This window comes from Chrysochloris asiatica, unplaced genomic scaffold (genome assembly GCF_000296735.1).
Source record: "Chrysochloris asiatica unplaced genomic scaffold, ChrAsi1.0 scaffold00010, whole genome shotgun sequence".
In the NCBI taxonomy this organism is placed as follows: domain Eukaryota; kingdom Metazoa; phylum Chordata; class Mammalia; order Afrosoricida; family Chrysochloridae; genus Chrysochloris; species Chrysochloris asiatica.
This window is the reverse complement of record NW_006408528.1, coordinates 34,938,897-34,966,823: the sequence shown is the minus strand read 5'-3', so window position 1 is coordinate 34,966,823 and position 27,927 is coordinate 34,938,897. Positions and strand designations below refer to the sequence as shown.

The 27,927-nt window shown below is 40.5% G+C and overlaps 1 protein-coding gene across 2 annotated transcripts in view; it reads left to right on the top strand.

Annotated features, from left to right (window-relative positions):
- Positions 1 to 3,290: 3,290 nt before the first annotated feature.
- DNAJC2 (DnaJ (Hsp40) homolog, subfamily C, member 2) overlaps positions 3,291 to 27,927 on the top strand; it is a 32,242-nt gene continuing 7,605 nt past the window's right edge. For both annotated transcript variants that reach the window (XM_006834367.1, XM_006834366.1), the window contains exons 1-10: positions 3,291 to 3,510; positions 6,011 to 6,201; positions 12,453 to 12,528; positions 17,059 to 17,157; positions 18,049 to 18,190; positions 20,374 to 20,454; positions 21,888 to 21,953; positions 23,088 to 23,179; positions 23,262 to 23,383; positions 23,772 to 23,921. In XM_006834367.1, the coding sequence (XP_006834430.1) occupies positions 3,447 to 3,510; positions 6,011 to 6,201; positions 12,453 to 12,528; positions 17,059 to 17,157; positions 18,049 to 18,190; positions 20,374 to 20,454; positions 21,888 to 21,953; positions 23,088 to 23,179; positions 23,262 to 23,383; positions 23,772 to 23,921 (1,083 nt within the window). In that variant the 5' untranslated portion in view covers positions 3,291 to 3,446. The remainder of the gene's footprint in view (positions 3,511 to 6,010; positions 6,202 to 12,452; positions 12,529 to 17,058; positions 17,158 to 18,048; positions 18,191 to 20,373; positions 20,455 to 21,887; positions 21,954 to 23,087; positions 23,180 to 23,261; positions 23,384 to 23,771; positions 23,922 to 27,927) is intronic.

The following is a 27,927-nucleotide window of genomic DNA, read 5'->3' as shown; positions in this document are numbered from 1 at the left end:
CGTGGTGAGCCGTGGAGTCGGTTCCGGTTTAGAGCGACCCTGCATAGGGTTTCCGAGGCTGTAAATCTTTACGGGAGCAGAAAACCTCATCTTTCTCCAGCGTAACCTCTGGTAGTTTCGAAATGCTAACTTTGAGGTTATCAGGCCGACTTGTAACCACTACGTTACCTGAGCTCCTTATTTGTTGTACAGCGTTGGGTAATTTCTTTAATATCCGAACTTGTAATACACTTTACCCTTGTCTTCATTTTACAAGATTTTGTTATGTGCCGTTGAGTCGATTTTGACTCATGTTGTTGCTAAGAGTTGTCGAGTCGATTCCGACCCTTAGCGACCCTGTACAGGGTTTCCGAGGAGTGGCTGGTGAGTTTGAACTGCAGACCTTGTGGTACAAACTGACCTTACAGTCCAGCGCATTAACTCGCAGCGCCACACCAGGACTCCTATAGAGGCAGTAAAAAGCAACGTTCATAAAATACTTGGCATATAAAATACGCAGTAAATAGTGGCTATTGTTGTAAAGTGCCGTCGAGTCAAATCTGACCCATAGTGAGGCTGTAAGGGTTTCCGAGGAGCAGCTGGTGAGCTTGAACTACCAACCTTGCAATTCAAACGGCTTTGCAGTCTGACTCATTAGCTCACAGCGAAATAATAGCTAGATATACAAAAATTGGGCTGCGAACCACAAGGTCACCAGTTCGAAACTACCAGCTGTTCTGCGGGAGAAAGATGAGGCTTTCTGCTCCCGTAAAGATTTACAGCCTCGGAAACCCTGTACAGGGTCGCTATGAGTCGGAACCGACTCCATGGCACATAACAACAGATAAACAAAAAGTGAAAATTTGTTGTTTGTTAATGTGATGTACTGCAACAAACAGCAATGTGATGTTAACATGGGATGTATAGGTAAAAAACAAACCTGGTGCTAACAAAGGTTGCTGCCATCCTTACATACAAAGAAGTTGGGGTGCAGGGAAGTTGTTTTTGTTTAAAGAAAATAATGAGTCTAGAACAGAGCAATTATGTAATTGTAGAGTATAAAAATGAAAATAACTCATGAACTGTGTTGAAGTCGAGAATAATTGGAAGGAAATGTGAGAAAAATACTAATATTGACAATTTTGGTTCTTAGAACCTGTTTTAACAGTGGTTGCATTGATAGAGAAAAGGGTCAGCAAAAGATTTGTGGGGATATGATTAGTTACGTTTTTCAAATGCCAGGTTCAAAATACAATTTTGCCATGCCACAGATATCCAGACCAATTCAACATAAACAGCCAAAATGTAATCCTATGGGAATACCTGTCTCATGTACTTTGGACATGTTATCAGGAGGAACCAGCCCCTGGAGAAAGACATCATACTTGGTAAAGTGGAGGATTAGAAAAAAAAAAAAGATGAAGACTCAAGAGCTGGATCGACACAAGGCCTGCAGCAGTGGCTGGCTCCACCCTAGAAGATTGTCAGGGTGAGGCAAGACCCGCAAGGGTTTTATTCTGTTGGGCATTGAAAAGAATTGGCTCAATAGCACCTAACAACAACAAGAAGAGAATCTTCTGGTGTTCTTGGCCGAAGAGTGGCGCATCAAGTTTTCTATTTTGCCAAACTAATTGCAAATAGTTACTGAGGGTGAGTGTTCATCGGCTGGTTTCCAGGTGCAGGTTCTTGCTATTGACCTAAGCCCTAGAAGGAAGCAAACAGTAAGAATACAACTGATTTTGTTGTTGTTAAGTGCCATCAGCCGGTTTTGGCTTAGTATAAGGTTTCCAAGGAGTTGCTGTTGGGTTTGAACCGCCAATCTAGTGTTTAGCAGTCAAGCGCTTGTTGTACAGCACCAGAACTCCTACAACTGATTTTACTGAAGTCCCAGAGCTCTGCAATTGGGAGGGGGCAATAGGGGAAGAACAAAACAAAAACTTCATTCTGTTGTTGTTGTTAAGTGCCGTCTTGTAGGTTCTGACCCATAGTGACCATGTATAGGGTTTCCGAAGAGCTGGTGAGTTTGAACTGCCGACCTTTGAGGTATGAATGCACTACTCCACTAAAGAGAGATTTCGTCTACGAATGTTAGAATTACATAAAATAATGAAGGTAAACCATTTAATGAAAAAATCAAATGTAAACTACTGGTATGGCGCTGTAGGATAAGTACTGGATTGCTTACTGCAAGGTTGGCGGTTTAAACTCACCAACGGCTCATCACCAGTCCACCGCTTAACAACAACTGGTGTGACGCTAAAGGATAAGTTGTTGTTAAATGCCGTCGTGTAGGTTCCGACTCATAATGACCATGTATAGGGTTTCCAAGGAGCAACTAGTGAATTTGAACTGCTGACCTTGCAGTTAGCAGTCCAGTGCTTACCAGAGTTCCCGAGTCAGACTGGCTTGATGACACTTAACAACAACAAAATATAAGTATAAACATAACTTTCTGTAGCTATATGTTGTTAAGTGCCGTGGGGTTGGATTCATGGTGACCCTATATAGGGTTTCCGAGAGACTGTTGAGCTCGAACCACCTTTTGTGGTGGTGGTAGTTGTTTGCTGTCCAGTCGGTTCTGACTCACAGTCATCCTAAAGGAAGCAGAAAGCCTCATCTGTCTCCCACGGAGCGGCTAGTAGATTCGAACTGCTGATCTGTAGGTTAGCCAGCCTAGTTTATAACCCAGTGCGCTACCAGGGTTCCTTCCTATAGATGTATGGCGGTGGTGGTGGTGTGCTGTGGAGTCGGTTCTGACTCGGAAACAGTGTTTCCAAGGCTGTAAATCGTTTCGGGAGCAGAAAAACCTTATCTTTCTCCCGCGGAACAGCTGGTAGTTCGAACTGCTGACCCTGATATTAGCTCCTTTATAGAAGTATATATTATACTACCAGCGGTTCTGCGGGAGAAAGATGAGGCGTTCTGCTCCCATAAAGATTTACAGCCTCGGAAACCCTGTGCAGCGTCACTATGGGTCGGAACCGACTCCAGGCACTTAACAACAACAACAACTTGTTCAGAGACATCTTTTTGTAGAGTTACTGGAAAAATCAGCTATAAAATAGCCGAAACGCAAATAGAATATGGAAAGTTATTTCCTAGTATTGCACATCAACTAAGAAAATAATCACTTTTCAAACCGGAATTGTTGAGTATAGGAACTGTTCTTTCGCAGGTCTCGGTACCCAGCCGGATCTCAGTCTGTTTTAAAAAAAAAAAAAAAACCAAAAAAAAAAAACCGAGGCAGTCGCACGCGCTGGCGCGGGGGGGCGGGGCGTAGATTTTCAACTACACCGCATAGGCTCCATCCCGGAAGTGATTATTGAGCGTCTCCATGCGCCGGTTTTTAGGCGGCGTAGAACCTAGGCGCTAGGCTCGGACGGGAAGATAGAGCCGAAGGGAAAGGCTAAACTCCCTTCGCCTGGGACGCGAACCGCCGCGTCCGCGGTGCTAGGCCCGGCGCCATCATGCTGCTCCTACCGAGCGCTGCGGACGGCCAAGGCACCGCCATCACCCATGCTCTGACCTCGGGTACGTGCCCACCCTCCCCGACTCCGTCCCGCTGCAGTCACCCCTACTTCAGTCCCCTTTCTGGAGATCCCCGGGATCTCTACGTCCTTGATCTGGGGACTCGTTGCCGTACATGTAGGACCGCGAAGAGTGTTTTTTTGCTTCCTACTGTAATCCTGCCCCAGATCTAAAGGAAGAGTCTGGGGGGCGTTTTCTGCCCCTCCGGCTTCTTTTTATCTCACGTTTGCTGACTCATGGGTCAGGCTGAGTAATTAGGGACCGAAATCCCAGGACTCCAAAAAAGGTTCCTATGAGTACCACCTTATCTAAGGCGAAGAGGTTGCCCGGGAGCGAGCACCCCACGTGCCGGAGGCTTTGCAAAGCCTTGCTGCTAGCGCTCTATCAAACACTCTTCCCCTCGTACCTTTGTTCCTGCTTTACTTTTTAATGTGATAACTCAGACACCGCTTCTCATACTCCGTGTTAAAAGCTTGTGCTGCTGGTAACATCGCGTAGACAGACTTTTAAATGCAGTCACAACAAGTGAGACTTTATAACCAAGCACAGGTTGTTGACTATGAATTCTGGACGTGTCTCATGGCATATGTGCTTATGGAAGTTTGTATAAATAATCTTTCAAAAAAAGGGCAAGACTTGAGTGGCAATGTTTTTCTCAAAGCCACTCCCACACTGAATTGCTAGCGTTTCACGGGCATAGTGTTTGAATTTTCTCTTGTATACGGTTGTTTTTGTTAAGTGCCATCAAGTTGGTTCCAACTCTTAGTGACCCTGGGGTTTCCAAGGAGCAGCTGGTGGATTTGAACCGCCAGTCTTGCGGTTAGCAGTCCAGTGCATATCCTACAGAGCCATGGCAGGACTCTTGTAAGTCGATGTTGTTGCTTAAGTGCCCTCGAGTCGATTCCGACTCATAGCGACGCTGTATAGGGTTTCAGAGGAGTAACTGGTGGGTTTGAACTGCCAGACTCCTTATATAGAGTGGAAGAATTCTTTAATTTCCAAAACCAATTAAAACATGAAAAATCGGTTGTTTTTAGAACACTATGAACATCAGGTAGGAAGAAAAACACCTGAGTTATTTGTTACAGGTCTAATTACTGGCATATATAATTATTCAAAAAAGTCTGTGCTTTTGAAATGTTAAGTGCTGTGGTCAGTTCCAACTCTCAGCCACCCTGTATAGGGTTTCTGAATAGCGGCTGGTGAGTTTGAACTGCCGACTTTGCAGTACAAACTGACCTTGTGGTGGAGACAGTGCTTTACTTTTTATACAACAGCTTGTGATTTTCAAAATGCTTTCAAGGTTTCTCTTCCCAGGAAGCATATGAGCAAGGTGTGAATGCTCCCATTATACAGTTGAGGTCATCTCTGACTCATTTCAGGATACATTGGCAGAGCTGGAGTCCTCATGGCTGGTGAGTTATGCATTGGGCCACTAACCACAAGGTCAGCAATTCAAATCCATCAGCCACTCTGTGGGAGAAAGAGAAAGCTTTCTGCTCCGGTAAAGGTTTACAACCTCAGAAACAGAGGGTCGCTATGAGTCAGAATGCTGGATGCTAGTGGATTTGTTTTTGTTTTTAGACTAAAACCCAGAGCTTCTGGTTCACAACTAAAGCATATTACACTAAATTTCCGTTAGCTGCTTGGGGATTATCTTTCAGAACAAATCATTGCCAATGAATTCTTTAAAAAATTAAGATCTGTTGGAATTTAAGGTTCAATAATTATTTAAGATGTTTTGAGTTTTTAGTTTTTAGTTTTGTTTTTGAAGAGACAAGCTCTTGGTTAACAATTTATTGATATTGACTTATACTGGGAGCTCGGTGACTCTATATGATAAGCCCTGAATTGTGAACCACAGGTATGAAGTTTGAGCCCACCAGCCGTTCTGTGGGAGAAACATGAGGCTTCCTACTCCTGTGAAGATTTGAAAGCCTAGGGAAACCATTCACAGGATCACTATGAGTCGGAATTGACTTGATGGCACTTAGTAACAACAACAGCATTGCTGTACTGCAATTATGGGTTTACAAGTAAAGTAGTTTGCACCATTTCTCCCTGGTCTTCACCTTCCCCATATCCCAGAAAAGTAGTGATTTATTGCTGACACAAATACACGTGTTTGTGTCAGATAACTGGAAAAAGATGATTGAATAGTAGGAAATGATTATTTATTGCTGATCCTCTGGTGCGGTATAGTAGGATAAGCACTGAACTGCAAACCATAGGTCGGCAGTTAAAACCCACAGTTAAAACCCACCAGGTGCTCCTTGGAAACTCTTCCAGGGTCAATATGAGTCAGAACTGTCCCAATGACACTTGACAACAACAACAAATCCTCATGCCAACTGAATTATTGTGCTTGTTTTCTTAGCTGATGTTTTTAAAGTAGATTCTGATGGTTTCACTGTTTTGATCTCACGTCCTGAGAGAACTCTGCCTTGAAGCCGATTTCTGCCATGCATTACATTGAAGCCTCTCTTCACACTTTCAATCACAGCCTCTACACTCTGTCAAGTTGAACCTGTGGGAAGATGGTTTGAAGCTTTTGTTAAGAGGAGAAACAGAAATGCTTCTGCCTCTTTTCAGGAACCGGAGGATAAGAAAGAATTATCCGAGGAATCAGAAGATGAAGAATTGCAGTTAGAAGAGTTTCCCATGTTGAAAACACTTGATCCTAAAGACTGGAAGGTATTTACTGTCTGAATCTTTGTTTAGTCAAATGCTTTCTTAGGCATAGGCAGTTTTCCTTTGAGTTTTCCAGTAATGAACTGTGTTTGAAGATGTTTCAGCAATGGATATGTGCTTATTGCCATTCCCTAAGTGGATGAAGATTTTACAGTAAAGAGAACATTTGAGCTAGTGTTTAAGGGATGAGTGGCAGTTTATGAGGTCGAGAAGTAGAAAGGACATCTGGTTAGAAGGAATGGATATTCAGAGACACAGAGGAGTAAAGAAATGTGTGCTGCCTTTGGAGATTCATAAGAGCAAGTGAGGGAGGGGGTAAGAACTTAGACCTAAAGTGTGCCCTAAACTACACTATAGTGTTCTTTTTATGCCATACTCAGGAAGGAATTCAAACTTTGATCTCCTGGCAGTAGGAAGTCATCAAAAGTTTCTAAGCTGTTTTTAGAAAAATCATTCTCTCAACAGTACAGAAAATTGCTTGACAGCGAGGAGAGACTGGTGGCAGTTGGATAGTTTGCTGCTCCAGGACTATGCAGTAATCCAAGTGGTTAATGTAAGACTTGAATCAGCTCTACAGTTGGGTTTTAAGAACGATGACACAGATTGTGTGTGTGTGTGTGTGTGTGTGTGTGTGTGTATGTTGCTAGTATTGACCGGCTTTTGTTGATGCTGGCTGTGGGCCTCTAACCATTCTGGCATGAATGACCTGCTAGATTATAATGTCAGTAACCTATCCTAGGATGTAAGAGAAAAAAGTTTGTGGGGAGTATTGTTTGTGTTCATCTTTAGCTGTGTTACAATTGTGTATTTCATGAATTGAGACAGGTAGAATGGGTAAGGGAGGCAGAGTGGGATATACATACATGTATATATACCTGTGTATACATAGTCCACAAATACATACGGGTTTGGAAGAGAATATTTGTACATGAGTGTTTACCTTTCCTGCAAACACAACTATGGATGTGGTTAAGCATACAGCAGTGAAAATGAGAAAAACCTAGAGATTATAAAAAATCCTAAGGTAATGAGTTGCTGGGTCTGGAGCCTCAGGACCCCAGTCTCAGGGGCACCACATTCAGTTGGCCTAACATAGTCCACAAAGACAGTGTTCTACCTTCTCTTCTGTTGGGTGAGTAGTGTCTGGGATCTTGAAAGCTCATGAGCTGCCTGTCTCTCTCCAGGTGTGGAAGAAAGACAAGTGATAAAAATTAAAGAGGCTTAGAATTAATTAGTCCATTGGATTACTGGAGCATGTGAACATCAGTCTCCACTACTCTGAGACCAGAAGAGCTAGATGGTGCCCAGCAACCACTACCAACTGCCTAATAGGGATCATATTAGAGGGTCCCAGAAAGAGTGGGAGAAAATGTGGAACAAAACTCAGTATTATAAAAAAAAAATAAAGAGACCTGGTTTAGAAAGAGATTGGAGGAACCTGAGATTATGGCCCTCAACCACCCTCCAGGTCTGGAAAGGAACCCACCCTTGTATCCCAGTTTTCAGCCAAGCAGCAGTACATAGTTTTATTTGGGGTGGAGAGTAGCGGGGTGGTCAGCATTAAAAAGGTCTGCTCACCATGGAGTGGTCACTCTTTCAAAATCAAAAGGGTAACATTTTCCTAAGGACAAAGTTGAGAAGGGTTGGGAAGATGGGTTGCATGGAGGGGATTGTAATCATGGTGATGAAACAAAGTGCATGATTTGTTGAGGTAAAGCTGTAAACCTTCACTCAATTCACAATTAAAAAAAAATTTTTTAAGTATATAAAGGGAAAACCATATTGTAAAAAAATTACAATTGAGGTATTTGTGACCTTTAATAAGGTTGTCTAGTAGGAACATGGCTAAAAGTGCTTGGCAGAGAACTAGAACAGAGCGATGGAACAGTGACCAGACTGACTAGACAGGGAAGGCCTATGGAGTTGACAGGGAACATAGGACCTGAGGGACACACAAAGAACAGGGAAAACAACATTCCACACAAAGCCTGTGTTGAGGCCATAAAGCAGAAAGAAACTAGGAATGTGCCAGGAACTGAAAGGCAAGTGTGGTAGAAGGAGGGGAGAAGGGGCAAGGAGGTAAAGAGTTGTTGGTAGGTGCTATGTCAGTTCCGACTCATAGCGACCCTGTATAGGGCTTCCAAGGAGTGACTGGTGAGTGTGAACCGCTGACCTTGCCATTCAATCAGACCTTGAGGTTGAGTGTTTATCCTACAGTGCCACACTGGGACTCCTGTAGTAAGCCACTGAAGAGTTTTAAGAGTTTTAAGCCTCTGAAAAATTTCAAGGCTTTAAAAGGGACAAGCAAGCATCTGAAATGGAGGAGAAGGGTGTTTATTTTAAATAAATGAGCCCTGAAGGATCAGATGGCAGTTTCATAAAGAGTAGGGAAACAGGCCAGGCCAGGAGAATAGCATATGAGGCCTTGAGGTAGGAAAGAACTGGATGGTGCTCAGTGAACCTTAAGAATGCTATCAGATAGCAGGGAAGCAAGTGAGAGAGTGACAGGCCATGGGGTAGAGAGAGATGGTAGTGCTAGTTTACAAACTAGAAGGTAATTTGGTAATTGTCAGCTACACAAAGTATTGTATTGCCCTGGCATTCAATGAGTTCATCTAGGACAAAATTATATAGAGACACAGCCCACATGGATCATGCATGGTCTCTGGAGAGCAAGATGTGGGAAAGCAACACCTCCAAACATGCTGATTGGCAATCTCATGATAAATCTAGATGCTAATTCACATGTCTTGGGACATCCAGTTGGGAATGACACACCAACTCTTGAAATCAGACTTTCAAACACTTAATATCCCTGTTTTCTTGGACTACTAAAGCCAGTCTCAGCTAACTACAAATGGCTACCCAAAGGAAATACTTGGTGAACAATTTCAATCCTTACATCACCTGCTCTGTTTGTAAGGGAGATCAGGGAATTATAATGACAAAATACCGCCATTCCACTGTAAGACTTCTGTTGCTAACCCGTTGCCATTTTCATGTGCAGATAACAATGGTTGTCCAAGATGTGGTGACAAGGTTCATGAGACAAATCCATTAGACTTATTGAAGTTGGATAATACATTAGAAGAATGATATATAAATTGGTTCCTGGACAACAGAAACAGGACCTTGAGTGTGAATCTGAATTTTGGGAGGAAAATAAGGCTCAAGAAAATGGACATTTCCAAATTTGACTAATCTAAAGTAGGTGACAAAGTCCTAGTGTGGCACTGTAGAATAAGCGCTTGACTACTAACTGCAAGCTCAGCAGTTCAAACCAGGCTGCTCCTCGGAAATCCTATATAGGATTGATTTTAGTTGAAACCAACTCAACAACAACAACACAGTAGATGAAGGTGATGAAAATCAAAATGTTAAAGACTATCAGAAGTGGCCCACAGACTGCCATATGTCTAGATTATTTATGTAATAATGGACAATCTAAATAAGATAATAAAGGATATAATGAGGAAATTCATCCATTGTTTTACGTGTGTAACGGGGAACTATTGAAAAATTTCTAAATTTAATATGAAAATTTCCAAGTTATAAGTTGTATGTGCTGTGCAGTGTTGAAATTATGGGGAAGGATCATACTGTGGAATTTATCTGTATGACAGGATGGTTACTAAGAGGCAAAAACTCATATCCCATTGTGCTGTAGTATCGAGCAAGAACATACTTTTAGACCAAGGGGCCTAGATCCCACTGAGATGAGTCCTTCACTTTGTGTAAGATTGCACAGTGAACAGCATGTGGACTGGAAGGACACGACTAGAAAAGGCCATTGTCTGTTCTAAATGGTCATTTACAGCTATATTCTTTTTAAGTTAAAACCAAGTGCATAAGGTATCTATGCTGTCTTACAGTGTGTATCCCAGTTGAGATCCATGTACAGCCATGACTTAGCCTTCGGAATAGTTTGCTTGCCTGGACCAAGGTTGTTCTAATGTTTAGTTACAGCATTATTATTGTTGTTAAGTGCTGACGAGTTGATTCCCACCCATAGCAGCCGTGTATAGGGTTTCCAAGGAGCGAGTGGTGAGCTTGAACCGCCAACCTTGTGATTCAAACGACTTCGCAATCTGGCACATTAACCCACAGCGCCACACCAGCACTCCATTGTTGTTGTTGTTAAGTGCCATTGAGTCGATCCCGACCCATAATGACCCTGTATAGGGTTTCTGAGGAGCGACTGGTGAGCTTGAACCACTGACCTTGCAGTTCAAACGGCTTTGCAGTCTGGCGCATTAACCCACAGCGCCACAGCAGGAGGAATCCATTAATTAGATGGCTCAGAAACACATGTATGTATGTAAAAAAAAACCCAGGACTGAGCTTCTCAGGTTTGCAGGTCACCAGGAAGCCTTTCTAAGTGGTTAGAAAGAGCTACTGGAGGAAAACAAGGAGAGGAGATTTACAGAGACTTATAGGGAAGATAACGTTTCAAGGAACGACTTGGCTGTGCTGCCACTGAGAGTTGAAGTCAAGAGAAAGCAGACAGTGATCTTGGATTTGGCACTTGGAAATTGAAAGAAGTTTCACAGCACCTGAGGTTGGGAGGTGGGGTGGTCAGAGCAGAAACATTGAAGTGAATTGAAAATGATTGCTATTGGGGTCTAAGAAGCTTGTGTGAACAGCTTCTTCAAGACATCTAACTCTGTCAGAGAGCTGGGAAGTAGGGCAGTAACTGGACAGAAGGACCATGGAGGGTATTTAAAAATGAGAAGTAACTGAACATAGGGAGCCTGGGTGTGATGCTGTAGCTTGAACCATGGACTGTTAACTGCAAGGTCGGCAGTTCAAACGCATCAGCTGCTCCTTGTAAACCCAATACAGGGTCACTGTGAGTCAGAACCTATTTTGTGGCACTAACAACATTTCTATATGGCTGAGTATAATCAGGTGGAAATTTAGGGGATAACTCAAAGATGCTTTTATTTCAAGGTCTTGTTGTTATAAAGTGCCGTTGAGTCAATTCCAACCCATAGCGACCCTGTAAGGATTTTCAGGAAGCAGCTGGTGAGCTTGAACCGCCAACCTTGCAGTTCAAACGGCTTTGCAGTCTGACGCATTAACCCACAGCGCCACACGGAATTCAGAACCAAAAAGGAGAGGAAGGACATTTCCTCAGTTGTGAATAGAGGGAAAGGGAAAAGATGTAGGGTGTGGTAGAAAGATGATAAAATTTGAGAAACGTAACTTTCAGGTTTTCCAGTTAAGTCCAAGGCAAGGCCATCTGTCAGAATAGGTGTGTGAGGTATGAGGAAAGACTACAGGAGAAAAAGGTATGAAATAGTCATCTTAGAGAGTGGGAAAGTGAACTGAGAAGAAGGAAGTGTGGTTGTTAGGCAGACCATGGGGCTTATTCACATGAAGTGGCAACCCTGACTTTCAAGTGAAATCAGTTAGCCCTGTTGTGATTTTTTTTCTCTCCCACGTCTTAATGCCCTCAATTTTCCACCCTACTCGATGACTTCTACTCAGTAGCTGGCTTTATTTTCCAAGACTAGATATAAATGCATCTTTTAGTTCGCTAAGGAGTCTTCACTCTAGTGACACCTCAACTTCTGAGTTTAGTAGGATGTTAACCAGGCAGGCACTTTCTATCCAGAGAAGCTTCAAAATTCCCACTAAGCCTATCTTGTTTAACTGAATGTGTCTTTATCCTGTCCATGTCCCCTGGCCTGACCTAGTGGGGCTTCTAAAATTCTTTCCTCAGGTGTGAAATCTTTCTGGCTATTATTTAAGAGCAGCTGTAGAATATTAATAGGTATGAAGAAAAAAAGAGTTCTTTGCTCAAGTTGGAATTCTGGCATGGTGCTCTAGGTTAAGCACTTAAATGCTGAACTGCTAGGTCAGCAGTTCAAACCTACCAGTCCCTATACAGGGTTACTATGAGTCAGAACTGACTCGAACAGCACTTAACAACAATATGCTCAATTTGGCTTGGAAAATGCTGGGTTTTACAAGTGATTTCTCTTTGCCTTTTTTTTTTTTTTTTTAATTGCAAGATTTCTCAGAGTCTGTATTAAGCTTATATGCATTGTATGAGGCTCACCAACAGGATAATAGAGTAGTTAACATTTGCCAAATTTATGTGACCCCAGAACCCATTTTATACAAATCCTCTCAAGGGACTGCTGCTATGGGAGCGTCACTTTGTGAACCATTGTTTAGGATAAAAAACACAAGGGATAGAAGATATGTTGCTCTATTTAAAACTTGACTCCCTTTTGTGTCTTTATCAGAACCAGGATCATTATGCAGTTCTCGGACTTGGCCATGTAAGATACAAAGCTACACAGAGACAGATCAAAGCAGCTCGTAAGTACTTCCTTACTTTGATATGATCAAATATCTGAATTAGGACATGTTATACTTTTAAAATAATATGAAAGATCGTACTCTGTTGCCTTAATTCTTGATATAGCAGTATGTGTTATAATGTCATAGCGATGTATAACCACAGTCTTCTTTATCTTCAGAGCCACACTAAGGGCTTACCCCTCTCATGTGTGGACTTGCCCTTCAGGGGGTGTGTATATATGACAACAGGATGAAGAATATTCTCCCAATGACAAGTTTTCGGAAAATAACGTTCTAAAACCCTTTAGAAGTATGAACAGTTACACTCAGTAGAAGCTCCTTATTACATAGGTTGTTTGATGCTACCTTATGGTTTCAGGTCACACCTTTGTTGATAACCCAAGAAGCTCATTGTCATTTCATTGGTGAGGTTAAAAGGGGATATGACTCCTTACACACAGTCCGTTCACCTGACTAGCAAATGGAATGAAAGAGATAGAGGTGATGGGTTTTATCCTTGGAGAATGTTCTGCATTTCTCTCTAGATGATTGGTATTGAGGTTACAGGTGATAAGATGGGGCCATATGGAAATGGACTAGGGAGTCAAGGCCAGTCAAGAAGAGAGAGTCTTGTACTTGGCAGAACAAGGTGGCTGAATGAGAACAGAAACATCGGTGCAGAACTGTATGATCCAAGGGTTCAAACCCACCAGCTGCTCCTCAGAAACCCTTGTCAAAGTCACTATGAATTGGAACCGATACAACGGCACATAATAGAAATTAAGTTTTCAATATATTATAACCAAAAGGAAGGAGCTCTGGTGATGCTGTGGGTTAAGCATTGAGCTGCTAACCAAAAGGTTAGTGGTTTGAACACAACAATTGCATCACAGGAGAAAAGACCTGACAATGTGCTCCAATAAAGACTGTTGTTAAGTGCCGTCAAGTTAGTTCTGACTCATAGCGACCCTATATAGGGTTTCTGAGGAGCAGCTGGTGGATCTGAACTGCCAATCTTGTGATTTGCAGTCCAGTGCTAATCCTACAGCTAATCCTCCACACCAGGAGTTCCCAATAATGATAGGTTTTTGTTAAGTGCCGTGGAGTCGGCTCTGACTCATAGCAGCCCTGTATAAAGTTTCCTAGAAGTGGCTGGTAGGTTTGAACCACCTACCTTGAGGCTCAAACGGACCTTCCGGTCCAGCGCATTATCCTGCAGCACCATACCAAGACTCCCAATGAAGATTACAGCCTCGGAAACCCTAGAGCAGCTCTCTGTCCTTTAAGGCTGCTGTGAGTTAGAATTGACTCGACAGCAGTGGGTTTCCTATTTTGGGTTTGTTTTGTAGCCAAAAGTTTTACAGTTGCAATGCAGAGATTATCAACACTAAAGGGAGATTTTAACTCACTGTGTGTCACCCTTGCTGAATAATCTTTCAGCATTTACTCAGACTCCTGGTGTGGCACTGTAGGATCAGCACTGGACTGAGAACCACAAGGTCGATGGTTCAAACCCACCATCTGCTCCTCGGAAACCCTATACAGGGTCTCTGTGAGTCGGTACCGACTCAACAGCACCTAACAACATTTACTCGGAGGAAACTTGTCCTTTTATCTGTCACTATAAATTATTGTTAAGTGCCGTCAAGTCGCTTTTGCCCCATAGCGGCCCTGTATCGGGTTTTTGCAGAGCAGCTGGTGAGCTTGAGTTGCTGACCTTGCAGTCACAGTGCATTAACCCACAGCACCACACCAGGACTCTGTCACTATAAATTAGATAGTTGCTACTTAACTGCTTTCTGAAAATCTAATCCAAATCTAAAAATGCAAAATTTCAGTATATAGCTTATAATAATTAGCACAAATTTAATAAATGTGTGTCTAAATAATATTTGAGATTCGTTTAGTTCTTACATCCAATTACACACACACACACACACACACAATTTAGTTTTGTTTGGCATATTTTTAATTGCTGTAAATGGCAGTTTTTATAATTCAAATTAGGAGGTCAATTAGGGATGACTAAAGTAAGTTTTCTTATTCCTTATCTGCATTATCTAAAAAGAATAAATTACTAGTGAAGTTGGATGATGGGTTAAGATGACGTTTGAGTACTAAAGGTGGTAACGAAATTACTAACATAATTTTGTGCTTGAAGTAAAGTTGCCACACATACAAGTGATACATGTAGATTTGATAATCTTTGCCTGGAAGTAAAATCTTTGGCCATTTGAATTGTGTATATTATAATAATTTTAGTTTAAATATTCCTGATATTTAAAACTGAAAGTTTTCATATTTAAGAAAAATATTTAGAGTCTTTTTATAACAATAGCAATTTGAATGTAAAATAAAAGTCCCTTTGCCAAAATTCCCTCAAGACACTCACTCTTCTGTTTTTATTTGGAGGCTTTTGTTGTTGTTAGGTGCCATCGAGTTGGTTCTGGCTCATAGTGACCCTGCATAGGATTTCCAAGGAGCAGCTGATGGGTTTGAACCTGCTGACCTTGTGGTTCGCAACCCTGTGCTTATCCTACAGCACCACACTAGGAGTCAGAGGAGAGGAAAGTCTTAAATTTGAATAAAGGTCTAACAACTGATCCCAGGTTACCCTTGTTTATTTTCCAAACTGACAGTGTTCTTTGGACTCTACCTTATTTTTTAAATTGGATAACATGCCCATCAATGAGTTATAGAACAGCCTCCAGGATGGCAACCAGAGCTGTGACCTTCAGTAAATTCATTGTCTTAAACTATTTGTTACTTTTTAAAACGAGGGGAAAAAATTAGTATTCAGTTCAGACTTTTAAAAGAACAGTACTAAGGTAGATGGAGGCAAGAAATAGAGAAATAACATCCCAATATCAGTTTTATATTTTAAAAAAGCAAATAATGAAGAAAGGAAGAAGATGGAAGCCATTATAGAACATATTTCTGAGATTACTGTTTATATGCAAATGATTAAAAAGTTTCTCTTTATTTTTTTAATTGAAAAAGATACCAGAGAATTATCTTCTAGAATGTGCTTTTTAAAAAAGGCCCAGGTAATGTTGTACATGAATTTTTTCACATGCTTGAGGAATTGAGAATTGTCATGCTGAACATAAACTATTTGGAATAATTAATTTTGTGAGGTTAGTGTAATCTCCATTATGAAAACCTGGCACAGAAAGCTCAAAAAAAAACAACAGAAAAACCTAGCAATAATCTTATTCATGAATCCCATCAAACTAAACCATCAAGTTAATTGTGACTTTTAGCTGACCCTACATGGTGGTGGTGGTGGTGGTGGTGGTGTGTTGTGGAGTCGAATCCTACTCCTAATGACCCTGTATAGATTTTCCAAGGCTGTAAATCTTTACAGGAGCAGAAAGCCTCATCTTTCTCTTGCATAATAGCTGGTAGTTTCGAACTGCTGACCTTAACATTAGCAGCCCAATTCGTAAAGGTGCTCTGGTAGCATAGTGGTTACAAACCGCAAGGTCAGCAGTTCAAAACTACCAACTGTTCTACGAGAAGAAGATGAGGCTTTCTGCTCCCGTAAAGATTTACAGCCTTGGAAACCCTGTACAGGGTTTCTATGAATCAGAACCGACTCCATGTCACATAACCACCACCACCACAATGCTGGAGCTCTCTAGTGACCCTACCGAGGGTTTCAGAAACTTTAAATCTTTATGGGAGTAGACAGCCTTTATCTTTTTTCTTGAGAGCAGATGGTGGATTTGAGATTAATCAATTGACGACGTTGAGATTTAACAGTTTAACGCCTAACCCACAGCACCACCAAGGATCCCTTATGAACGCATATAATACAAAAATCCCAAAGAAAAGAATCACACCTTGGTTCAACAATTGTTGAATCTTCAATCTTTAAAGAAAAATTCCACAACCAAGTAGGCTTTCTTCTCATAATTTGTTTATAGATGCTCGGAAACCCTGTACAGGGTTGCTATGAGTCAAAAATGACTCCACTATTCTGACTCATAATGTCACTATCAGACAGAATAGAACTTGCTTCCTAGGATTTCTCAGGCTCAGTCTTCATGGAAGCAAACTGCCCCTCTCTCCAGCTGAGCAACTGGTGGGCTTAAACCACTGACCTTTCGGTTAGCAGCCCAGTTCCTAACCTACTACACCACGTGTAGCTGAGATGATAGTCTGTGTGGTTTCCTAAGTAGATGGTGAAAACACATGGATTACAGTGTAACACCCACTCCTTTTTTCACCTGCAGTACTAAAATCCAAGAGGTAAAGAGCCTGCCCACAGTTTTTTTATGCTTTTTTGGAGTTTGGGTCACTGAGTCAAAGTAGCAAACATAGGAAAGCGATTGATGGAAAATGTGGCTATCTAAGGAAATGCTCCAAGATGCTTTCCATGATTGTCTTCAAATGCTAGTACTTTGGCCACTTTTTAAACAATTCTTTTAACCTCTCATGGGAAAAAAAGCTAACATAATTTTAGAAATGGTCTGTTGATTCATCTTTATTTCTAAGTTTTGATGCCTGATATGACAAATTATCTAAATCGGATTCATATTATAGATAAAGCAATGGTTTTAAAACATCACCCAGACAAACGGAAAGCCGCTGGTGAGCCCATTAAAGAAGGGGATAACGACTACTTCACCTGCATAACGAAAGGTAAGGCCGCCTGAGTGAGGGTTTCTAATCTGTGCGTAATGCAGTGCGTGTATATCTGCTGTAGTATTTTCACACCTTTTTGGTGCTATCAGGGTCTTTCTAGCATTCTCTCTCGAGCCTCACTATTCAGAGTGAGGCGTCCACAGCCAGCAGCATTAGCGGCAGTTGGCAGCGTGTTAGAAATGCAGACTCGCAGACTCGCAGGCCCTGCTCGTTAACAAGCTCCTCAGGGGATCCTCAGAGACTCTCATTCGAGAGCTCATTCATCTGTTTTATTTAATGATGAGAATACTGATACAGGCCTTTTCCCATTTCAGGTGCTGTCTGGGCCTACACTGTCCCTCAGATATTTGCCAATTTAAATTAAAAAGTTGATTATATCAGGGCATAATCCATAACTGCTTATTGCTAGCTACGTAGTCATAAAGCCTTATTAAGCAAATTAGTATAGGTCACTACCATTTCTAAATGGTTCCTTAAATTTTAAATTTGTATTTTGATGCCAATTTTATAAAAGTTGTATACTCACTTTTTGAAAATTGGCCTGTTCTTCCATAGTGCTCAGAAGCCTGGGATCCTTTATCCCTTTACAACCTTGGGCTCTAACAATACATTTTCTAGTTCTTTGTTTCCCCCCAGAGTAACCTATTTTCTTGAAGGGTGAGTACTTCACTATTTTGTCATTTGTGTACCAGGAGTACTTTTCTTAGTTGTTGTATCACATGAGAGCTAGTAGTGCTAGAGTTACCATTTCTTCAACATAATCCTCCCCACCCAGATAGACAGTTCTAAAATATTGAAATAACTTTTTTAAAGGGGAAAAATGTTTTCTCATAGAATAAAAAAGTGTACAGAGCCATGGTGATGTGACTTTGTAACTTTTTCCTTCAGCTTATGAAATGTTGTCTGATCCAGTGAAAAGACGAGCATTTAACAGTGTAGATCCTACTTTTGATAATTCAGTTCCTTCCAAAAGTGAAGCAAAAGACAATTTCTTCGAAGTGTTTTCCCCCGTGTTTGAAAGGAATTCCAGGTGGGTTAAGGTATTGCCTTTTGGTCTTAATGTTCTGTTGACTTGCTTCTTATCCTCAGGTTTCTGCTCTTTTCCTCTGATAATAGTTTTGTTCTTTTTAGAAAACTCCCACAGGCTCTTCTCTCTATATATAATACTGAATTCTTCTGGTGAGCCTACAGTTCTTATTCATTTGCTCTCTTAAGTAGAATTTCTGCCTATCCATAGAACATTCCAGTAGAACTCATGGGCTGTTCTTTAAGTCTCCTTTGGAGAAAAGAGCAATCGCAGACTTTAGAAGCTGATGTTGTTAAGTGCCATTGGAGGGGGATAGTGATTCTTGTTAGGTGCCATTGAGTCTGTTCCAACTTCTAGCGACCCCGTGAACAGCAGAAGGAAACCCTGCCTGACTGTGAGAGTAGAGTAGCGAAGTGCTACTTAGGTGACAGTAATCGCCCATCCTAGTGCTTCCCCTTATTAATGAGCACACCACTCTATTTGGTGTCCATTGTCAACGAAGCATCCAATTTAATACGATTTCTTTGATGAAATATGAAATTTAGATAAGGTTAAAACATATAATTTCTTTTCATTAAAGTCCTTTTAAAAAGTATCCTGTATCAGTATTAGTTTACATTTTTTGTTCCATCTGCACTGGAAAATTGTCTGGTTTTTCTGAAGCTCACATCTTGACTGCACAGTGGAGTCACCTAGAAAGCAGTTTAACATTCTTGTTAAGGTTCAATTTTTTTAATTGAGACTGTACACCAGCTCAGTTGTGTATGGACAGTTTAGTGGCATTGATTACACTCTTCAAGCTGTGTAGCCATTCTCACCCTCCTTTGCTGAGTTGATTCTCCATCGTTAACATAAACGTATTGCCCCCAAGTTTCCTTTTGTAAGCTTTCAAGTTGCTGTTGTCAGTTTGTCCCGTACCAACAGATATTCTATACTGTTGAAGCTAAACTATTGTTTGGTTTTAAGAGGACTTCAGGGGATAGTTTTGATTTATTTAAAGATTCTGTCAGGGCAGGCGTTTCAGGGTTGATCATCTATGGTTCCAGAAAATCTGGATTCCATGAGAATTTGAAATTCTGTTCTGCATTTCCCCTTTATGGATCAGGAGAGCATAGAGTTGTGGGGTTTTTGTTTTTTGTCTCTCAGGTAATATGCAGCCAAGTCTGAGTATTATTGTGATTAGAAGCTGATGTTGTTGTTAAGTGCCATTGAGTTGGTTCTGACTCAGTGACCCTGCATAGTGTTTCCAAGGAGTAGTTGGTGAGTTTGAACTGCTAACGTTGCAGCTCAAACTGACCTTATTATGGTCCAGTGCTTATGCTACAGTGCCGTACATACCAAGAGCTTGATGTAGCCTTATATTATTCCTTCCATCCTTTCTCCTCACATTTGTTTTATAGAAGAGTAGAAGGTGGTAAATAGTGTCTTTTTTGTGTGTGGAATGGCTTGATAGAGAAGAGCATGAGTCAGTAGCGACCTCTGGATGCTTTTCAGAAGTGATTGATTGAGTGATGAGCCTAGAAGTCTGACTCATGGGGGACAGGTGGTGGTAGTGAGCGTGGAGGTACATGTAGTCCCTTTTGTGAGTATTTGATTAAAAAGTTTGGCTTCCAGTGATGTGTGAGATGGAGGCAGAGATGATGACGTGGAGAGATGGAGCAGCTGGGGACTTTAGACACAGAGAGGGAGAGGGGCTGTGTGCTGACGACCAGGGGGCAGGCTTGTAGGATATACCCTTGGTTGGTTGTAACCATGGCCATGAAACGATATTTGATAGGATGAATGTAAAACTAATGTGTTCCCATGTAAACTATCACATAATTCACAATAAAACATTTAAAAAAAAAAAAGTTTGGCTTACAGTTTGCCTTCTATGCTTCCTATTTAGGGATCAGCAGTGTGTGAGCTTAGGGAGACAGGCTTGCTGTCTATCTTTCTAGCCAGGATTGGCAACTGCTACAACTCAGGATTGTTCTACCCTGCCCACCTTTGCCTATTGTTTCTCTACATTATTCAGGGCACTACTGCTAGCCAGCTCCTTAATTCAGCCCTAGACATTGTGAGGAAAGGAGCCTTTTCTGCAAGTTTAAATAAAATCAGTTTGTTTGTCTCCACAAATGAGGCTGCTCTCTTAAACTTCTATACAAAACTTTTGAATCAAATTTTTCTTTATTTTAATATCTTAGGTGGTCAAATAAAAAAACTGTTCCTAAACTTGGTGATACGAATTCATCATTTGAAGATGTAGATGCATTTTATTCCTTCTGGTAAGTGAATTCACTAGTAAGTTAATACATTACAGTTTTTTTGAGGAATAAATTTTTAATTAGGCCTTGACTTGGTACCTGTTGCCATCACATTATTTCGATTCAAGGCAGCGCCATGGGTATCAGAACAACGCTCCATAGGATTGGTGATGACGGATTTTTCGGAAGTAAGCTGGCCTTTTTTACCAAGGTGCCTCTGAGTGGACTCAAACTGCCAACCTTTCGATTAGGCGCCAAGCATGTTAGCTGTTTGCACCAGTAAGGGACTCCTCAATTCAGGAAGTGTTAGGTTCACTGAACGACTGGAGGAATCACAGAACCATCACTAAACAGAGACACTGTATTTAGAATAATGAAAGGTTTTTAAATAATATTATATATAATGGTGTGAAGCTGTAGGATAAGTTCTGGACTACTAAATGCAGGCTGGTGCTTCAAACCCACTAGCTGCTCCTCAGAAACCTTGTATAGAGTCGCTGTGAGTTGGAAACAACTTGATGGCACTTAACAACAACAAAAAGTAACATATATATCTTATGCAATGATTTACACTTTTATGATTTTTTAAAAAATCTGTTTATTATTAATTAGATTTCTAGGTGAGAGCATACTGTAATGGTATTGTTTAAACTGGGAGTCATTTGAATTTGGTGAAAGTCCACGTCTTCCTTTAAAAGTACTGTGTACATGAGGAAGGAGAAGTGTCTATAATGAACCCACTAGTAATAAACAAAAATCAGTGGACAGTTTGTATTATATGTGATATATTTTCTCAGGTGTCCAGTAAATATAAAAATAAACAATCACTGTCAAATACAAATGACAAATTGAATGATATCAGTTGCAGTTGCTTTTGCCAGCAGAGACTGTAAAGCAGAGGCAGAGCACCCATTGTAAGAGTACCCTTAGTGCCTGGGTGCTGCTGGCAGTGGTCACACTTGGCTGCTACCTGAAATGAAGGCTGAGTCCAGTGGAGAGCCTGAGAAGAAGGGCCCGGGCAGTGAGCTTCCGGGAAATGAACCCTTGAACCTGTGGCGCGTGGGTCTGCTTGGACACACGTGGGGGTCATTGGGAGTAACATTCAGCTCGATGGCTTCCTTACAACATGACAGATTGGTGGAAGTAAATGCAGAAAGCACTTGTTAACACGTTTCAGGCAAGAGAGAAATCTGAGAAAGGAGCGATTATCAGGTACGATGTTGATATGGGGTGGTGAGTGTATTTTACATTTTCATGCCAAATTTAAATTCATCTTTAAAATGTTAGAAAAATTAGGCATAGTGTTAACCCAGAAACGTGGAGAAGACACATTAAAATAAACTCATATACTTGCTATTACTAGTTCTTAAATTTAATGCTTCTGATTAATTGTAAAAGAAATTTTGTTTTTTATTTAATATGGCTTGATTTGATTTGATTTCTGTTTGTACTAGGTATAATTTTGATTCGTGGAGAGAGTTTTCTTACTTAGATGAAGAAGAAAAAGAAAAAGCAGAATGGTACGTATCTAAGTCTCACTAAAGAAAGATGTCTGATAATTTATTTGGTTCATTGATGCTGTATGTAGTGAAGCAGAAATGAGCTTCATATTTTTTGTTTATTCTTTTGAAATGTGCTTTTTCACTAACAAGTTAAGGTAGTGGTGATTGTGTATTGTCAAGTCGTTCTGACTCGTAACCACCCTGCATAGGGTTTCCAAGACATTTACAGAATAGAAAGCCTCATCTTCTTCAGTGGAGAGACTGCTGGATTCGAACGGCTGACTAATGTGTTAGTTAGCAGCCCAGTGTGTAACCCACTACACCATCAGTGCCCCTTACAAGTTAAGGAAGGTATTTGTCAAGTGCCTTCAAGTTGGTTCCAACTCATAGATAACCTGTATAGGGTTTCTGAGGAGTGGCTGGTGGGTTTCAACCACTGACCTTGCAGTTAGCAGTCTAGTGTCTATCCTACAGTGCCACATCAGGACTTGACTTAGAAGTTACGGTGGTGTTGTTAAGTGCAATTTGAGTCAGTTCAGACTCATTATTGTTGCTAAGTGCCATCAAGTCAGTTTTGATTCATAGCGACCTTATACAGTGGTTCAAAGGGAGTTTGAACTGCAGATCTTGTGTTTCAAGATCAGTGCTTTATCCCACAGAGCCACACCAGGACTTGGTTAGGATATGCTTAAGAAATTGCCAAAGAATGTAATTGTCAATAAAGCTACTCAGCATGTTCTTCTGCTGTTTAACCTATTTTAGTTTTCTCTGTGTGTATAAGGAAATCTGTTGACAATAAAAAAAATAATGTTTTTACTGAAAATTAATACTCAGTAGAAAATCTTTTGACTATTGCTTGCAGTTGGTGTGACCCTGTATAATAAGCACTGTAGAATAACCACAAGGTCAGCAGTTCAAAACCCACCATCCTTGGGAGAAAGATGAGGTTTTCTGCTTCCATAAAGTTTTACAGCCTTGAAATCTGACACAGTCACTGTGAGACAAAACTAACTCGACAGCACCTAACAACATGTTTGTAGTGACAAAGCATTTTAGTTTTCTAAATGTTATTTACAACTTTGTGAACTAGTACATTTTACAGTTATACCATCTGTAAGCAGTCCTTTGTTTCCCATATTATAAATCTTATAGTCGTGATGAGAGAAAATGGATTGAAAAGCAGAATAGAGCAACAAGGGCACAAAGGAAAAAAGAAGAAATGAACAGAATAAGGACACTGGTTGGTAAGTATAATTGATAGTTTTATTTTTTTGTAAATTCTTCCATTGAATTAAAAATTCAACAGATTTGCTGTTTTTCCTGTAGATAATGCATATAGCTGTGATCCAAGAATAAAAAAATTCAAGGAAGAAGAAAAAGCCAAGAAAGAAGCAGAGAAGAAAGCAAAAGCAGAAGCCAAACGGAAGGAGCAAGAAGCTAAAGAGAAGGTGAGGTGTGATGCTTGGTAAAGCTGAACTCTTTCTGAGTCTTCAAACCTATTCTGAAGCTATAATCTGGGAACAGAGACTTGGATGCTGCTATGAATGGATTGTGAAAAGTTGGTGCAGTTGGTAGAGACCTCTTCTTTACCAGCAAATTTGTATTGAGTAAATTGTGTTTATTTGAAATCCTTTAATTTTATGCGTATTTATGATACAACAGTTTCGTATTTCTAATAAATGTAGAACTTTCCCCAGTTCAAACTTCAGTCTTAATAAGTTGAAGTGGGCTACCTTTTTCTAATTTATTGAGAAGTTGAGTTTTTCAAGTAAGATTATAGAACACTTAGAAATTCTGGTTTTCTTATTAAAAGTATTTTATTCCCTATTATTAAAGCAAAGACAAGCTGAATTAGAAGCTGCTCGGTTAGCTAAAGAGAAAGAAGAAGAGGAAGTTAGACAGCAAGCATTATTGGCGAAGAAGGAGAAAGATATTCAGAAAAAAGCCATTAAGAGGGAAAGACAGAAACTTCGAAATTCATGCAAGGTATGTCAAAATTCTGATTGAACAAAAACTGGGCAAGAAGTAAATCAAGATTTTGATAAAACTTTAAAAACATTTCCTTTCTTATACTTGGTGTTGTTAGGTGCCTTTGAGTTGGGTACTATACAAATATAATTAAACAGTTGTGCATAATATATTTCAAAATGTAGATGTTTATAAGTTAATTTGTTTTTATATCTCCTGTGTACATTTTTCAGTATCCAACTCTGAATTTGTTTACATGGCCATTAAACCAGTGTTGTTGTTAAGTGCCGTTGAGTTGGTTCCAACCCATAGTGTGCCCCTCTATGGGGTTTCTAAGGAGTGGCTGATGGGTGTGAAGTGCTGACTTTGCAGGTAGCAGTCTAGTGCACAACAGGACCCCACTATACCAAAGTTCAAAAAACAAAGTTTAATACCCTAATACCCCATCATCATTCCAATTGCCTGATTATTCCAACATTGTCCTTTCATAGTTAAATTTATCCATGTTAGGGAACAGGTAAGATCAGTACATTCAAGTTTTTAGTTGTTAATGACTTCTGATTATATCTCTTAAGACCCTCTTACTCTTCAATGGGCCTCCAACTATCAACGCCTGTTGATTTGTTAGAGAAATCACATTTGTTCTGTAAAATGTCCCACAATTTGGTTTTGCCTAATTGCTTCAATGGTGTAAAATCACTTATCTTAGTAAAAAATGTATCTTGGAGGTTAAACTTGGGTTGTTTCCAAAGACCTCTAAGCTCTTATTTGTGACTAAGTCAAGGGATATCATTTGGCTGACTAGTAGTAATAGTTTGCATTCAAATAGAGCCTCCACTAAAAAATACTGATCAAAAATCCCGGAAGGTTTGCAATAGTCTTTACATTGTAAACTGTAATGTTGGGGAACCGTATTGTTTCTTATTGGAGTCCTGGTGTGGCACTATAGGGTAAACATTAGGCTGCAAAGTTGGTGATTCAAACTTACCAGCTACTCCTTGGAAACCCTGTACAAGGTCACTATGAGTCAGAACCAACTCGACGACACTTAACAACAACCACCACAACAGTTATTAAACAGCAGTGACTCAATGACGTCATGAAATTCCAAGTTATAGTAGGGACTGGCATATAGAGAGTTGTGTACTGCACCATTGTAGTTAAATTCTGCAAGTTTGTAAGTACTTAACTATGTATAGGAAAATTAGGTCATCTTTCATGCAGCTGGCCAGAGACTGTGGACACTAGTACATAAACCCTAATGTCTGCCATCCTAAACCTGTAGTTACTGATATGGTTGAAATGAATCTCCTCTTATCGGACTTTGAAAGAGGTTAGTAGAAATGAATGCGTAGAGAATTCTTTAGGCTTTTGGTAACTAACAGGAAAGTCTAAATGGAGAACATGAAGTATTTCCATCAGCTACTGTTTTTCACAAAGAATCAGCGTATCCAGTGATAGCAGTGGATTCAGAGCAAATTGCCTGGGTTTGAAGTCATTCTCTACCTGCCACTTACAAACTGAGCTGCCTCAGGATGCTGCTTTAGATGCTTTGTGCCTCAATTCCTTTGCTTATAAAATGGCTAGGGTTCCCTGGGTGGTACAAATAGTTAAGCACTGGACTGCTAATGGAAAGCTGACGTGGCAGCCTGCTTCTGAAAGAGCACAGCCTAGAAAACCCTATGGAACAGTTCTACCCTGCACACTTGGAGTCACCATGAGCCTAAAACAACTCTGTAGCAACTAATGACACTGTAAAATGGCTAAACTCATACTATAGGTGAGATAATACACATGTAGTTAGTATATGTCACATTGAACATATGAGAACTCAACAAAAACCTCACATAGCAATTACAAAGCTTCAGGAATTCTTAAATGTAATGCATGACTAAGATTAAAAGTTCCTGCATTTGTTTACTTTATTGCTCCTTTCCAGCATGAGTTCATTATTCTTAAATATCTGATGAGCACTTATTACGTGGCAAGCATCTCTAATTGATGAGTATACAATGATGACACAGTCTTTGCTTTCAAGAAGTCCACTGATGAACTATGGAGATAGACAAGCAATTCATGTGTTTTCTAAGTAATGCTAGGACTAGAAGGCACATCTTAAGGTGGTTGGGGAAGGCTTTGTGGATGTAGGAGGACATTACCCACTATAGTAGATACAGCAGTATGTGTACAGGATTAGACATGAGTGAGCTCAGGGAGCACTGGGAAAATATACAGGTCAATAGAAATGATGTTTCGAGAGCTAGAGGCAGCTGAAGAGAGGATAGAAGCCATGTCTTAAAGGACTTTATATTGAAGAGTTTATACTGAATTCTAATTATTTTGGTTAGGGTATTTTGCCATAATCCAGGTGAGAGGATTAATGTCTAAACTATTATGGGACTGGAAAGAGGTAGATGAAATGAAACTTTTTCCTTTTTTTTTTTTTAAATGAAAAGCGACTTATAAGGTAGACTAGTCTCACTGCCCCAGGCTCAGGGCTGCTTGCAAGGGTACTGGGACCCTGGTCATGAACTCAGCCTGTTGGGATTGATTGTTAGAAGTAGTGGAGGAGGAGGGAGCGTATACACCCTGGTTTCCTGTGTGGAATACTGAATGGGTGATGGCATCTTTCATGGACATAGAAAATGCTGAGTTCAGGTGTGGGTATGTTGAGCCTCATATGACCCTCAAATCGGAGATATCAATGTGATTAAGTCTGGAGTGGAATCTTTATAGAGGCATCTTAAGTCTCGTTGGTTCTAAAGCCACAGGAGTGGATGAGGTCACCATGTAGATAACCTACAATCAGCGGGTAGAAGTTGAGACTCTTACAAACACCAGTATTTACATTACTGACAGAGGAAGACAAATAGGTACACCCATTCCTCACTTAGCAACTGGTTAGGTTCCAGAGACCAGATCAATATGTGAAAATTGGTGTTTTGCAGAAATGGAAGTTTTTTTTTTTTTTTTTCTTTCTGTTTTCAGACCATGCTTTTGTCTAATTTTTTAATGTAAAACATAGTAGAAGTAATAAAAGATTTACGGATTAACTGCATGATAAGCATTTCAAAGTCACAAGCTTCTCTTGGAAAGCATATCTAGGGTCACTATGAATTGGAACTGATTCCACGGCACACACTACCCCTAAGAATTCTTGATGCTCTTCACAATAGTGATAGATAATTCCTCTGTGCAGAAAGAGGCTTGGAGGAGACAAAATTAGGCAAAGCCAGGCTGTGTGATACTTAACCACTTTGCTTTCCTCCTCCTCTGGGTCAGAACTTCTCTTGAAGTCACCTACATGACATCACTCCCACCCTTGCAAGCCCTGTGTTCCCGATCCCAAGGCTCAGGGCTGCTCACAAGAGCACTGGGACCCTGGCCATGAACTCAGCCCCATTGAATCAGAGGCTTCAGTTGGATTCACCTTAGAATGTCATTGAACTCACATTTCTTTTTTATTTATTTATTTATTTTTTTTGTACAAAATCATAGAAACCTTTATTAAACAAAAATTCCAAATTGCTCCTCAACGTTTCCTCCATCTAGGTCTACACATTTCCAAAAGCAGTGTTTTCATCTCTATAACCCTTCCCCAAAGAATTTTGCTTTTACAGATTTATGCCACATCAGAATGGCAGTTTTGGTCCTTGGGGGATTCAGAGTGTGTTATTTAAAATTTTTCTTTGAGTTTTGGGAACAAAAAGATATGTGAGGGGTAAGATTAGGGCTGAAAGGTGGATGGCGTCAAGGTTTCCAACAAAATTCTCGTAAGACAGCCCTTGCTACCCTTGAAGAGTGAGCAGGAAAGAAATTTTAGGTGCAACTTTCCTGGCCTTTTTCTCACCAGTGTGCAGTTTTCAACTTGCTTAAAACTTCATAATAAGTCCCTGTGATTGTCCTGTGTACTTTGAGAAAATCTATCCAGATGACCTCTTCAGAATCCCACCCCCAGCAAAAACGTTTGTCATGACTTCTTGAATATAACTGATCTAGCAGATCCCCTAAGAAATCAGTTTTG